At 44.5% G+C, this 15,385-nt stretch overlaps 1 protein-coding gene across 1 annotated transcript; it reads left to right on the plus strand.

Moving 5' to 3' along the window:
• The first annotated feature begins 107 nt into the window (after positions 1-107).
• Positions 108-8,853, plus strand: gdf5 (growth differentiation factor 5). The gene is made up of 2 exons (XM_005928932.3): positions 108-1,159; positions 7,336-8,853. The coding sequence occupies exons 1-2, from the start codon at positions 670-672 to the stop codon at positions 8,283-8,285; spliced, it is 1,440 nt and encodes a 479-aa protein (XP_005928994.1). The 5' UTR covers positions 108-669; the 3' UTR covers positions 8,286-8,853.
• The last annotated feature ends 6,532 nt before the right edge of the window (positions 8,854-15,385 follow it).

Raw genomic sequence — 15,385 nt, forward strand, 5'->3', positions numbered from 1 at the left:
GGGGGGGGGTCCTTTCCGTGTTGCAGCTTCAGTGAGTCATTGGTGGAAAAGAGGGAGGAAGATTTGAGGAGAAATATCGCTGTTAAATGAGTTTGGGCAGCATGACATCACGCGGTAATTAAACCAGTTTTCTGGAATTCCGTTTCCAATTCCTGCGCTCAGGTTCGCTGGAGGAGTTCTTCGAGCACCTGCAGGTTGGTGTGTGAGTGAAATATTTTCACTGGACGGAGTTCAAACTCTGGAGAGAGAGAGAGAGGGAGGGCTGCGGCATTACGCCATCCTTCCCTCTGAGAGAAAAAAAGGGGGATTTAAAGAAGTTTCTTACAAGACTTCCAACAGTTCCGCGGAGTGTTTATGCGCCTCTCAGCCCGGGCTTTGCGTTCTGCTGTGCCGGGTACATCTCTCCAGCACTATGCTCCTCACACATGACGCGTGGGACAATAAAGCTGTGCGGGATTTGTTTCTTCTGCTTGTAGACGTCCGTTACAGTCTCTGCTTTCACCGCCTGGCACGTGTCTCTGGCGAGTTTCAGGCGGGGGCACCAGCTTTTGTGCATTTCTCGTGAGGATGACCCACTCGGATTTACTGCTCTTTGCCGCTTCAGCTTCCTTGTGATCTCACTGCACTTCGCTACGATGACAGCCTGGCGGGAGGCGAACGCGCTTTAGGATGAAAGCTGTGACGCGTCTGTCTCTGCTGCTCAGCTGCTGGACCCTGGTTCACCTGCATCCCGGCCCCACGGCGCGTGTCCGCGCAGGTCCGCCGGTAATCAGAGGAGAGGCGACCAGGGCGACCAGCTCAGGGCGCACGGATCCCGTGCGCTCGCGGCTCCTCGGCGGGGATGCGCACGATAAGTCGCACGCTCCCGCTGCCATTAACGCGCATTCACGAGCGGGTGGAGGAGGTGGAGGTTCATCGGGGAGAAGTTTGGGAAAAGTTGCGGCCGCGGCTGCGCGCACCGCGTCCCCGCAGAGAGCCCATAGCGCGCCGGCTCCGGCGGCGCAGCGGGGGGCCGCGAGCCACAAACAGCCGCTCGTGACGCCGCACGACTACATGCTCGCGCTGTACTGGTCTCTCTCCAGCGGTGACGTCAACGGCAGCGCGCTGCACGAGGCCGGCCTGGCCAACACCATCACGAGCTTCGTGGATAAAGGGCAAGGTAACCGCATCACCCACGAGCCTCTCTGCGTGCTCCCACGTCACTTTTCAGTCCCATGAAAGAAACAGAGTGACAGTGACACGCTGTTACTGCAGGGATGGTGGTAGACACACACCCAGCTGAGCTGTGATGGGTGGGTGGGGGTCCACGCTGTGGGGGCAGCAGAACAGCTACTTCATGATGCGTTTGTGCCCCTGGTACTCTGGGGGATTAAAAAAGCAGCTGGAGCAGGAGGTTAGAGGAGATCTGAGGAGCCAGAGGATGAGCAGAGGGGCTGTTAGCTGCTTTCAAAGTCTCACTTTAGAATCCACAACAAGTTCAGACCTCACATCCACAATTCATTAACAATTACAAAATGGGGAGTATAAAAAGGATGTCACTGGAACTTCAGGTGCCACAGAATGAGAGCTGCTTTAAGGGACTGGAGACCAGTGTGGGGGGCACCAGACGAGGGTGGTGCTGAGGGCACAGGCTGAGGATTGTGGCGTTAAAATCAGGAGGTCAGCAGTGAGTGGAGTATGATAAGAAGGAGCGTTCAACAAACTGGGCGTCAGATTCTGACAGCCAGTTAGCTTAGCTTAAAGAAACAGCTCCATCCAGAGCTAACAGAGGATGTGATTTAGCCGAGAAGTTCAAGTGGACGTAATTTTCTCCTTTTAGTTTTTCTCCTCTTCCAGCAGTACGCAGTCATGTGATGTTTTATATACTGAGGTCAGTCGTTCAAAAGCTAAGGCTGCTCTGAACTCTCAGTTTTAGATATTTTTTTTCTAGATTTGGATCTGTGTGACGTCAGTAAGATTAGATATCCTTATATGGTCCTCCCATCACAGAAGCCACACCCACCTGCTGTTTAATCTGTTTTTTGAGAGGCGTAGCCAATGAGAAGCACTTTTCTATTTTTCTTTCAGTCTTCCTTTATGTATGTATGTTTATGTAAAAGCTGACACTGACTCATTAAACCACCTTGTGGTGCAAACTGGTATTACAAGAAAAAGACAGCTTGGCTTGAATTTGAAGGAAGTTGATCTTTAGCAGAAACAGCGATGATGCCTTCATTTAATTTTGGAAGGTTTTAAACTGCATTTGAACACAGAAATGTGAGTGTTTGATTTTCAGTTATAAACAGAGGCCTGCAGGTGTATCACAACTACTTTCATCAAACCAGATTACAGCTTTTAATCTTTACACATACACCTTTTTAAAAAGATCCCACTCTCTGGACTTCCAGGTTCATGGAGGGTGCTCTTCTGGGATTTTTCTGACAGAACCGGCTGAGCCAATAGATATGTTTCATTTTCAGCTGTAAAATTGCAGTGTAAAAAAACCTAAAGGACACCAGTGTAGATTTAATTTAGGCCGCATACATCATCGATGCTGGATTTGTGAAAACTAAAATAAAACTTGGGCTTTTTTTCTACAAACAGCTGGAAATAATTATTTAGCTCCTTTCACTCCTGTTTATTGAGGACTTTCTCACGGGCACCCTCCGCTGCACACTTGAATTTCAGCCAGTTTGAGATTGACAGGAAGTGGAATGGCTCTCTCAGATTGGCTTCAGTTTGGCTCGGGTCACCTCTGCAAGCGTACGGTGGGCGGGGCTTATGGGCTTTATTGTAACCAGCCAGGAGGGGGTTACAAGCTGTGATGGCAGCTATGTTTGTCTATATCTGGCACTTTGGTGGGAGAAAACCAAACAGTGGGGACCAAGGGAGTGAGTTTACATGTATGAAATTAGAAATGCATTCTAATAAGCATTTTTCTAAAGACCAATAACTAATTAGTTTCGTAACAGCAGGTAGTGTAGCAGAGGAATAATTTGTGTTTGCTGTCAAACTTTCAGCAGTTTTAATGTCTGGAACATGTCTGTGCACATGTATGCACATATTTATGTATATTTATTCCTTTGCAGTTGTGAGTCTGTGTGTGCTGCCGTGTGTTTCTAACATCTGGTCGGCTCTCAGTGATATATACGGCCTCGTGAGGGTAAATAAACAGTGCTCACAGCCCTCCGTGTCATGTTGTCTTTACGATGTAAAACAGTTTTAGAAGCGTCTTTAAATGAGCGCAGTTTCATGTTCCTGCTGCTGCTGAAGGTTTACATTTCCACCACTTAATGTACTTTTAATGTGGCCTTTATTTGTTCAGCGAGTCGCTGCTGACTTCGTCCACATGCTGAGACGAGGAACTGATCACCCCGACGCTCGTTATTTACCTTCTATCCTTTCATTCACTCTTACTCGCTTCCTTTTTTCTGCCTTTATTCCTCCGTTACTGCTGCCGCTCCTTCTTTCTTTCTTCCTGCCACATGCAAGGCTGAACCTACCTCCTGAGGGGCCCTAGAGCAAGGCGTTGCTCTGGGGCCCCCAATGATGCTGTGTGTGAAGCACAGCAGCTAAAACCCTGATTAGTCGACTAAAAGTTCGGTAGGAACACCTGGTTTCGACTCCACCATCGGGCCTTTCTGTGTGACGTTTGCATGTTGTCACTGTGTCTCTGTGAGTTCACTCTGGCTTCCTCCCACCACCCAAAGTGTAGTTAGTGGGGTTAGGTTAGTTGGTGCAAATAGTTAAATAGTCCATCTCTCTGTCTCAGCTCTGGTGACCCGCCTGGGATTAGGAGTGATTTGGTCATTTTCCCCCAGAGTGGGAAATCTTCTTCACCTGGGCCGGTGCCAGCATGTTAAAAAAGCTGAAGCCATGTGTGCAAGTGAGCGCCATTCTCCAGACAAAAGTAGGTTTTTTTGTAGTTATATTACTTTCATAATTTTAGGAGTGGTGATCAGCCTGAAATGTCGAGTTTTCAATTTATAGATCACAAAACATTTGAATTTTAGAGTCTTTCTTAACTAAATCTTGGTGTTTTGGAGCTTTGTTTGAGCAGGTGACCCACATACTTTAAGGCTATTGCAGTAGTCGAATCCACCCGGGTTATTTGCTGCATCTCTTCCCCTGCGCTCTGTCCCTGCGTTCCTGTCCACTCTCCACTCACCTGCTTAGATAAAGGCTAAAAGCCCTTAATAACAGCCCTTAATAAAACTGTCCATTAATTTTAACTCCTGAGTAAAACTACTCCATGAACAGTAACCCATAACAACGCTGTACTTTACACGCTTTAATAAACTCATCCAGTCGGCCAACTCTGACCCTTTCCTGGACCAGTTTTGGCCCCTGAACCACGTGTTTGATGCCCTCGATATATCTGCTCATGTGACAAAAAGAAATGTAAATCTTATTTAATTTTGGTCAGTTATAATTTTACTGAGTTATAAATAAATGAGTTTGAAAAATCTCCTTTCAGAAGCAAAGCAGAGATGTTTGGTTTCAGGAGGTTGGTTTGATCTTGTAAATTTTGGATAGTCTTGTTTTGGCACAGTAATATAAATAAGTAATAAGTAGTAATATAATATAAATAAGTTTTCACTGGATGACAAAGGGCCAAAGCCAGACATCTCACCTGAGAGCTCTGCTGCTGCTCGCTGCCCTTCTGTCAGCTACTTTAAAGCCCCGCCCCCACTGGACATCCTGAGAGCTGTTAGTAGAGGGATGAAGTCAGAGTTAAGAAGCCAAACATTTAATCTTGTGTGTTCTGCATTTACATACACAATAATCTGTTCCAAGCCGCTCCTGGAAGACTGATTTTCTGAGCGTTCTGAAGTGATAAAGACCACACCTGAGAGCTCTGCATCCCTCCAACATTATTTATCCTCGCTGATTTACAAGTGCGTGAGAGTTTGTGAAACCAAATTCCTCTCAGCTTTAATCAGACTGTCCAAAGAGGAGTGTGTGTGTGTTTGCTGTCTGTCTGCTGTGAATAGCTGCAGGTCCACAATAACAGGCCTGTTTACAGAGCGTTGCGGTCTCCCGGCCTGGTTCTAATGTACTTTTCAATGCATGATAAAGTCCTGGACAGCAGGAGGGGGTGCTGTGAGAACATGTAAGCAGTTTGTGTGCATATGCACAGCTAACTTTGCGAGGACCGGAGTGATTTCTCTGACCTTTGAAGTGAGGACATGTGTGGAACATGAGGACAGTAGTTCAGAGGTCTGTTTGAAGGTTCAGAATTCGTTTCAGGGTTCAGGGTTGATCAGGGATAAATTAGGCTCAGAATCATGAGAATATATTAGCCGACCTGGGTCCTCACAGAGAATTTAAAACACATGTATCTGATGGGTTTCATTGGATAGGGAAGTTTACAGTTTCCCTCACTGACAACAACAGAAAACCATCTACACCATTCAGTTCATGCTTTCTGATGCTGTGCACACAGCATGAGTGTGTATACTTGTTTTACATATGTTATGGGGACTTAAAGCTTTTCACTTACCCGTGAGGACATTACTTTAATTTGAGGACAATCAATATAAAGTAAACCATAAAGTGTTACTCTAAACACGAGTCTTTGGATGCTCATTCTTATTATTTATGTCGATTTCCTTCATAATGCCTGCAGTAGTTTATTGTAGATATGGCAACTGACTTCATTCACCAGTTTTTGCATCTGTGGTTTGAAGCTTCAACATTTACATTTTGGCTACCACCATGTTTTTATTGATTTATTTATTTAAAGCAACGAGTTACCATATTTGGACCAGAAGGTAGAGAGCTCAGTTGCCAGCTGTTGGTAGCCCTTTGTTAGCAAACTGCATCTATAGCACTAATTAACAGGTGTCTGTATTGCTACATTACATCCATACAGTCTGAGTAACATCATTAAATATGTAAAATCTATTGGTTAGGGTGTTTCAGAGAGCCTGTGAACAAAGATGGTGTATTTTGTAAGAAGCTACATATGCCTAGCTGTTTAGTGCTAAATGCTAATACAAACATTTTAAAACCAATCCTAAAATCTATTTGGAGCCTGATAAGGAGCACAAAATAGGGGTGATAATCTGGCAGCAGCATTTCGTACTGCAAAGAGATGCTTTGCCCAAGATAGTAAACGGGGATTAATCTAAACACGATGACACAAATGCAGGAATGTGTTTTTCCAGGTCAGCAGAGGAAACCATATGTTGCAATTTAGAAATGTGTCTGAAATGAAAGAAACAGGAATGAGAGCGAGTTGAAGCCCAGAATAAAATAAATATTACACCAAGATTTCAAACACTGGCCCGTTGAACAAAAAGAAGCAAGAGTCTGACTTGTGAGTGCGAATGGTTGTCAGTCTGTGTGTTAGCCCTGTGACAGACTGGCGACCTGTCCAGGGTGACAGCTGGGATAGGCTCCAGCGCCCCCGCGACCCTGAAAAGGAGAAGTGGAAGCAAATGGAAACCAAAACCATTTGAATTGTAACAGGATATAAAAATATTTGTTGTTAAGTTGGACATTTTAACATTTGATGGTATTGATACACCTTTGAATCAATGGATATTTGAGGAACTGTAGTTCACTTCACATTTTCGCTCTTGGCAGCCATTACGATGTTTTAGTCTGAGATGTCTTCAAAAATAAAAGAAATCCCAAAATAAAGTTAAGAATGCTGTTCTTTCCTTTTTTAAAGGGTAATAAAAATATAAACAATACTAATGTTTTTATAAAACAGACAAGATCCAGAAAAACTATTAGGTCCATTTTTACCTGGAGGGAAAATGTAAACAGTACAAAAGAATAACAGCAGAGCCAATGCAGAAGAGCACACTTATTTTCTACATTATGGTCATTCTAAGAGAAAGGATGTTTATCCAGGTCAGGCTCCAGCTCGGCTAAATACATGCCAATCACAAATCCCTGTCCAGTGAGTCTTCAGCATCACTTGGTTTCACAGTCAGACCCACAGCTCAATACCAAGATTGTGATGATAAAAAGGGTCATGAATAAAAGTCTATAGTCTGTGATGGGGAGCAGCACTGAAGGAAAGTACAGTATTTCTTTATATTTCAAAAGCTGAGATCAGACAATATTAAAATGGGTTCAATGAAGATTTCAAGTAGGGAGATCTCGTAAAAGATTTAGTTAAAAAAGAAAGAAAGAGTCAGTTATGGAAGTGTATGGACCTGTCAGTGTATTTCATGACCTGACGGGTGGCCATCAGCTGATGGCTCTCTGGGGCTCACATTACAGATTCATTCATTTACTCAACGGTCCTTACTTGCTGTGTTGTGTTAGAAAAGTTTGTTACACTATTTTTCTTTTTGCCTGTCGGTGAATATTTACCTGCGCTTCCGTTTCTAATCACAGATGAACGTGGGCCCCAGCTGCGACGGCAGAGGTATCTTTTCAACATCAGCTCTCTGGAACGGGATGGGCTCCTGGGGGCCGAGCTACACATCCTGAGGAAGCGCCTGCCTGACCCTCGCAGAGTCTTGATAGGCTACAGAGGAGGAGAAGGAGGAGGAGTCCCGTCACCGCTCCTAAGGCTGCACACCTGCACTTCAGGCAAACAAAAGGCCGTTCTTGTCCAGATGAAGGCCGTAGAGGATCTGTTCAGCAGCACATGGGAAGTGTTTGACGTTTGGAAGGTGTTCAGGGGCTTCAAAACCCAGAAAGGCCAGCATTCCCAGGAGCTGTGCTTTGAACTGGAAGTGCTGGAGCACGGAGGCGGTCGCCCCATGGACCTTCGCACTCTGGGATTCGCTCGACACGGCAGGACCAACAAGGAAAAAGCCTTCTTCTTGGCATTTGGGAAAAGCAAGAAGCGTGACCTTTTTTACAAAGAGATCAAAGCGCGGTCCGGCCACGACAACAAAACAGTCTACGAGTACCTGTTCACCCAGCGACGGATGAGACGGGCACCTGCTGCGAGGGGAGCCAAAAAACCCGTGCAGCAGTCCCTGCCACAGTCCATATCCCAGCACCAGACAGTGAAGGCCAGGCTGCGCTGCCACCGGAGACGGCTCCACGTCAACTTCAAGGAGATGGGCTGGGACGACTGGATCATCGCGCCGCTGGAGTACGACGCCTATCACTGCGACGGCGCCTGCGATTTTCCCATCCGCTCACACCTGGAGCCGACCAACCACGCTATCATACAAACCCTGATTAACTCCATGGACCCGGAGTCAACGCCGCCCACTTGCTGCGTCCCGACACGGCTCAGCCCGATCAGCATCCTCTACATCGACTCGGCCAATAACGTCGTCTACAAGCAATACGAGGACATGGTGGTGGAGTCGTGCGGGTGCAGGTAGCAGACACAGCAAAGACTTTTCAATATTATATTCAGAGCTAAAACTGGAGTTGGTATTTCAGGCTCACTGCTATGCAACGCACATTACTCCTCACACTCAAGTGGGCTTACAAGAATGCATACCAGAGACTATTTAAGACTAAACAGATGAAGATAAACTCACGGAGGTGATGCTCTGAAACGCCCACTCACTGTGTAATGCTGATGTTGGTAGTGATGAGCAATATGCATCCAGTACAATCCAAATAATGGAAACACGACCCAATGAAGAGAGACTCGTTTGGACTGTTTCGTACGGACTTTTTCCTTCTTCTTAGATTTGTATCAAGTTGCTGATTGTTGTAAAGAGTTTAAAATGCTTTGGAAAAATGAAGTGTTATACTTAAAAATGCTCTTTTCCAGCACTTATCTGATGAAGTCATTTGTATGCCTTATCCAAGACCTTTTTGTAAAGCATGTCAAGAATTTCTGATGTATAAATACGAGCCAGGGATGAAGTGCTCATCTGACCTGCTCCAAATTTGGGAAAGCTGCATAAACTCGTGTTCAATAAAAAAATGTCTAATTGACTGAGCTCCAAACTCCTATCAGTGAAAACCTCTGCCCCCCACCCCCTCGAGGATCTGCAGACTAAACTATCGGAGGAATTTGTGAGATTTACAGCTGCCAAATTTACAATTTAACCCAGGAATGACTGTTTGATGTGGAACATGAGTGTTTTACTTGGCTGGCTTGATAAACTGTTGCAAAGGTCTAGTTAAAATTACGAGGAGTTAGGTTTTTTAACTTTGTGCCTATTAAAGGGGACCTGTTCTGCTCATTTCCAGCTCCATCTCTTTATTATAGACTCTGCAAGTAGATTTGCAGGCGCTGAATTCATCATCTGGGTGACTACATATAAAAGATGGTCAAAGCCTCTGTGATGTAACCCACTGGGCTGTGGACTCCACGTTTTGAAATCTCAGTGTCAGCATTTTTCCTCTGGAGCCGGAGCTGGCTGTGAATTATCAGCTGCATTAATAAATTGTACATATATCTGTAAGTTAGCACTAAGCCCCATAAAATAAGATCAGATAAAACTGGAGCACAGACGTCTCAGACGATCTGGCTAACCACAGAGATAATTGCATCACTCCGACATGTACCTTACTCCAAAACTGACTAACAGCACAAACTGGTCCAAAGATCCAGTTCGGGGACTTCAGTTACCAAAATTATTTCTGTAGCACGCTGTAAACATCTTCGTTTCTGCTTTAAAGCAGCATCTTTTTAAACCCCAGAGGGGCTATCATAGGTGCTAACTGTCAAAACTCAGGAGACCAGTTTAAAAAAGACAGCTCTGTTTGCACAGGGTTAAGGTCAGCTGATGACCTTGGAGGGGGTTCATACTGGCGTTTGTGGGGACTGACTGGTTTTGGAGAAAGCCTCAAGAGTTTCATCGCCACTTGAGGAAGAACCAATTTGACCAATTATTATTATGTAAGTCATAAAACAAACGAACAGCCTGAGCAGACTTACAACACAGCAGTTACAAGTAACTAGATCTAGATAGGCTTAAGAAACTCTGTCAGCTCACTTGTAAATGCATCACTGCATTTATCCATCCCGGGTGCCTGCAGCTCACGAGGTAGAGAAGGTCATCTGACTGGAAGGTTGGTGAATAGATGCCTGCATGCCAAATATCCTAAACCAAGGATCCATCGGAGTGATGTGAAGCACCTAAGCATGGAAGAAACCGCTTGTGTGAATGGCTGTGAATAAGGCGCGAGGTATGAAGAACCAGTCCATTTAGCATCCGTCCATCCACCCTCAGCTGCTGCTCTGAGCCTGGGCTGTGGATACTAGAGAGTTTGCAGAGATCCCCAGACCTCACTCTGCTCCAGCATTTCCAATGGGACTCTCAGGAGTCTGTGTCTGCCCCAGGTTCTTCTTCTGGTTGTGCATGCTCAAAATATATCATATAACCATATACTGTCATATATTTATTTAATATATTTAATATTGTAGATTTTCTCATTTCCTCACAATAAACGGTAGAAAAGAAAGTATCACTCTCAGCTTCTCCTAATTGTTAAATCAGACTTTTAGAAACTATCAGTTCTTTGTTGTTCGGAGTCAGTGAGGGAGACGTGCGTTATAACAGGCCTTGAACATGTTCACGTCCTGGTCTGTTTCATAATCTCTCTCTGCCTCCTCCAATTACTCGAGAAAGCGCAGACTCTGAGGAAAACCTGACAATGTGTGAAGCTGTAGAGATGACTGCATCTATGGTGTTGCTGCAGAACGCACGCAACAGCAGTAACGTGTGTGCGTGTGTGTGCGTGTGCGTCCTACCGTCAGCAGCGAGCACACCTGTCTGCCTGCCTGCCCGTGAAGCTTGCGAGCTATTGGATAAAACCATCTGTGCTGAGCGGATGGCTTGTTTCTCTTGGAGAAGGACTGGTGTAAGCATTTCCTTTAATCAAAGCTGAGGCATGCCAGTGGTATGACCCCCACCCCCATCCCCAAAATACTGAACTGAGGAGGTGGAGGCAGAGAGAGGCTCAGTGGGACTGGAACCTGAGAATATTAGGGCTGTTCAGTTTGTGTTTTAACCCCAACAGGAGCTCATTTAGTCCAGAAAGCACTTGTTCCGACGGTGCAGCAGCTGCTGAGTCTTGATAATAACCGCCTTTACATTAGGTCTGGCTTCGCGTCTGCTTCCTTATTTATAATTTTACCTGTTTGGGATATCCAAATGGACATCTTATAACTCATCTTATATATGCTATGATCCCATATTCCTGAACCTGTGCTTGTTTAGCATGTGTTGAGCTGCACGGGGAAATGAGCAACATGTCAAGAGTTAAACAGGAAGTCTGTGAGCTCCAACTCATCTAACATCAATCAAAGGAGACATTTTTAAGCAATCTTTGACCAAAACAAACAATTTTTTATCTTTATGGAGCCAAATCAAGGTTTTTGGAACTCATCACGAATGTTACACAGCCTATTAAGCATAAATTAGTCTCTCATCATTCTTAACAGGTGTAAAGGAAATCCATCCAGCCTACCATCGTGTGAGTCATTAAGGTCTCATGGGTGTCACCTAAAACGTTCCCAGACTGTTGGAGCTGCTTACTGGGACATGGAGCGTCAGCTCTCAGGTGGGAAAACAGCCCAAGCTTTATCGCCGGGCACAGCTCGTGTTCCAGAACCAGTCTCCAGTATCAGGGTGCTTTCTGGATGCCTCTGTATGAGGTGTTTTGGGCATGTCCTAGCAGCAGGAAGCTTGGGGCACACCCAGGACACTCAGTCAAAGTCTAGACTAGCTCGGGAACTCGTCAATGTTCCCACAGAAGAGATGTGGGAGGTGGTTGTGGAGAAGGAGTCTGGTGTCTGGTTAAACTGTTGTCCCCACGACCGGATAGGCTGCAGAAAATGGATGGATGGATGTTTGGTTTGGTGTGTACACAGGATGCTTCACAGCAGGCCAAACGTACCGAGAACCTGTAATGAGAGATGGGCCTTGAGTTTGATGCACATGCCTCGAGTGGTTTTCCTTATTATGAAATGCATAATACCTCTGGTTTACTGCAGCTTTGACTTGATGAAAATTCAGTTTGTTCTTTGATTTATGGCGCGTCTGATTTGTGTGCCGGTTAACAATCAGCTCATTCTTTTCAGATGTGGGAAGGAACCCGTCCACTCAGACCTGACAGGGCTAATTTTGGCTTCGTGTAACAAATGGTGTTTGCAGATAAGAGATATTCACTGTGTTTATTTTTTCCCACCCAGAGACCCACCTAAAAAACTCCACCCAAGCAACTGCAGCTTTTCTTTTAAAACAACAACAACTGGACTTTTGAGAGTAGATTCACAGAATACTTATACCACTCATGTTACATACATCTGTCTCAATACTGCTAATATTAATGTTTCTAAATGAAGTTTTTGTCTCTTAAACTGTTTAACTTTAAACACTGAAATTGTTGTGACAAAGACAAAATATGAAAAAGTTATTTTCAGAGTGAATTGTCCTGAGAAACATCCTTATAAATAAGTTGAGGCCCTCTTTATGGGTCTTATACAGCAGCTTGCAAAAGTATTCGGCCAACTTCAACTTTTCCACATTTTGTCACATTACAGCCACAAACATGAATCGATTTTATTGGAATTCCAGGTGAAAGACCAACACAAAGTGGTGCACACGTGAGAAGTGGAACCAAAATCATACATGATTCCAAACGTATTTTTTAGGATGTTTATCAGGACAATTCACTCTGAAAATATGGGGAAATAGGAATGACCTGAAATCATTCATTTACAGCTAACAGATGGGGATGTTTGACCTGGATGTTGGTCCGGAGTGAAGCTGGATCAGGTATGAATCAGTCCCAGTCTTTGTTTTTCGAGCTTCCACTAAAGCAGAAGCGATAACAGCAACAACAGCAGGTTGGAGGCGCTTCGTGCCTGAAACAGCTTCTGTTTTCATTTATTATTCTACTAATAAAGTCAGTGAGCGTATATTGTTGCACATAATTATGTGTTGGATTTAGTTTCCTAAAATAATTAAAACAATGTTTAAGTAAGGCCTGATGTTGTCTAACACAGCACAGCATTCCCACCGGGTTCCTCACAGTGAGGATTACGGCCTAATTGCTAATAACTCGACGTCTGCAGATAGAAGAAGCCAAGGTATCTGTATCACATCAGAACTGGAAACAGTTGGACAGGTGGATATTTTAGGAACAAGGGATAACTAAATGCCTAATTTACGCGCACCGCTGCACCCACGTAGACGCCAGCGTGCCCAGCAGTGACATCAGAGCTAAGGTAGGCTGATCTTTGGTTTGTCTTGCTCTATGATCCTGTTGACCTTTGCATCCATTTAAGAATAATAAGAACAAGAAACACGTTATTTGTCCCAAATGTGTGAAGCTTTTGTGTTCCAGCAGGCAAAACATGAAACAGAACTGAGCTCAACAAAAATGTATGAAGAGAAAGAGCACGAGCGATCGGTGCAGGAACTCAGACACTCTCAGCATACAGAGAGTGAGATGCTGCTGAAAGCTCAGCGATGTGGAGAACCTTTCTTGACACCTTTTATTCAGGAGAAGACCGCAGGTCCTGTCAGCGCCATTTTTAATTGTTAGGCAGTTAAAGGTCACCGGTGAAGTGACCTTAAACCAGGCTTCAGTCTGCTGCCACAGCAAGCTGCTAACGGATCAGCTGAGAGGTTTATCTGTGCTACTGCAGCCCTGCAAGCTCAGCTGTGAACAGCTGAAGGAGGTATCGAGCGCAGCGCTGTTCGATAGACATTGGGAAATGGTATTCCCCACAGAGAGCTCCGCCTGGCTTTAATTATCACACATTTTGTACACATTAGCCCATCTGAGATACACGCACTGGATTGTACAAACAGCTGATTTAAATCTCTGTGTATGATTTATGGAGACGGATATTTCCTATGATTTATGACGATGCAAAAGTGTGTCGGCTTGGCAGGAAATGAAGCATAATTAGGAAATTGACTTCACGGTATGTGTTTCTTCCTCCTGTGATGGAGTGGGATTGTTTAAGAGGAAACACAATGTCTTGGAAGCTGCGAGTATATTTACTGTAACTCACATCTTCAGATGTACGTTTCACTTTGTTCCCGTTTATGCTTGGTTTGATGTTGTGTATATGTTCCTTAAATACGTCAGTTTGATGCTACAGTTTTCAGTGTCTCTAAGCTTTAGTGGGGATAAGAATTTCTCAACATGTGAACTAACTAAAATCAACAGAGAATTACTAAGTAGGAGGCAGATTTAAGAGAATCTATGGTTGGTCCAGATGACTTACCTGTGGAGGTATGGAGATGTCTAGGAGAGGCCAGTGGGGTTTTTCACCAGACTGTTTAACACAATCTTGGAGAGGATGCCTGGTGCTGATTTTCAATAACAAAGGTGATGTGTAGAGCTGTAGTGATTACAGAGGGATAACGCTGATGAGCCGTTCTATGAAGATATGGGAAAGAGACAAAGCTAGGTTCAGAAGAGAGGAGAAGAAGAGAGTACAGGAAGGGTGGAGTGGGTGGAGACGAGTGTCAGAAGTGATTTGTGACAGAAGGAGAGCAGCAAGAGTGAAAGGGAAGGTTTAAAGATGGTAGTGGGAGCTGCTGTGATGGTTTGGAGATGTTCAGATGTTCACTGGGAGTCAGCAGCATGGACAGGATTATAAATTAGTCCATCAGAGGGACAGCTCAGAGAGGAGAGACTGAGACATGTGCGGAGGAGGGAGGGTGGATATGCTGGACAAAGGATGATGAAGATGTTTATCCTTCTTACCAGGAAAGAAGGAATACCTCAGAGGAGGTTTGTGGATGTAGTGAAGAAGGACACGAAGAGAGCTACTGTAACAGAGGAGGATGCTGGAACAGGGTGATGGAGGAAGATGACCTGCTGAGCTACATCATTGGCAGAAGAAGAAGAGAAAAAAATAATATCAAACAAAATATTAAAAGCATTAATGGGAGACTTTAAAGTCACTGCAAACTCCCAAACACAGCACTGAAAATACTGCAGCTCTGAAACGTCAGCTTCTAGATGATTTTACAAACATGAAGGAAAAATTACATTTCATACACAGAAACATTGTGTGCAAAGGCAGCAGTGCTTTAATAACTTTTTTAAGTGTGTACTTTAAGTGTGTACTTTGTCCCAGTAAGAGATCTTAAAAATCGTTAGTATGCCATGTTGATGCAGTACGTTGCGGTACATTTCAACAACGTACTGCAACATACTTTTGCAGTGCATTGATGCAGTACGTTGCTGAAGTATTTTGATGCAGTATGGTGTTGCAGTACGTTGTCACGGTACGTTGATGCAGGATGGTGTTGCAGTGCATGGTTGCAGTATGTTAATGCAATTTGGTGCAGTATAGTGTTGCAGTACGTTGATGCAGTCCGTTGATGCAGTGCGTTGGTGCAGTGCACTGATGCAGTATAGTGTTGCTGTACGTTGGTGCAGTATGTTGTTGAAGTATGTTGTTGAAGTACCTTGCAATAATGTGTTGCAGTACATTGTTGATGTTGTTGCAGTACGTTGCAGTGCATTGTTGCCTTTTGCTATTGCAGTA

This window comes from Haplochromis burtoni, unplaced genomic scaffold (assembly GCF_018398535.1).
Source record: "Haplochromis burtoni strain Fernald_Lab_line unplaced genomic scaffold, NCSU_Asbu1 Contig_117, whole genome shotgun sequence".
NCBI lineage: Eukaryota > Metazoa > Chordata > Actinopteri > Cichliformes > Cichlidae > Haplochromis > Haplochromis burtoni.

What these genes read in the sequence shown, in the direction of transcription:
- gdf5 (XM_005928932.3), top strand. Translation starts at nt 670, where the DNA reads ATGAAAGCTGTGACGCGTCTGTCTCTGCTGCTCAGCTGCTGGACCCTG. An exon ending in CTTCGTGGATAAAGGGCAAG is followed by an intron (nt 1,160 to 7,335) that starts GTAACCGCATCA and finishes TTCTAATCACAG; the next exon opens with ATGAACGTGGGCCCCAGCTG.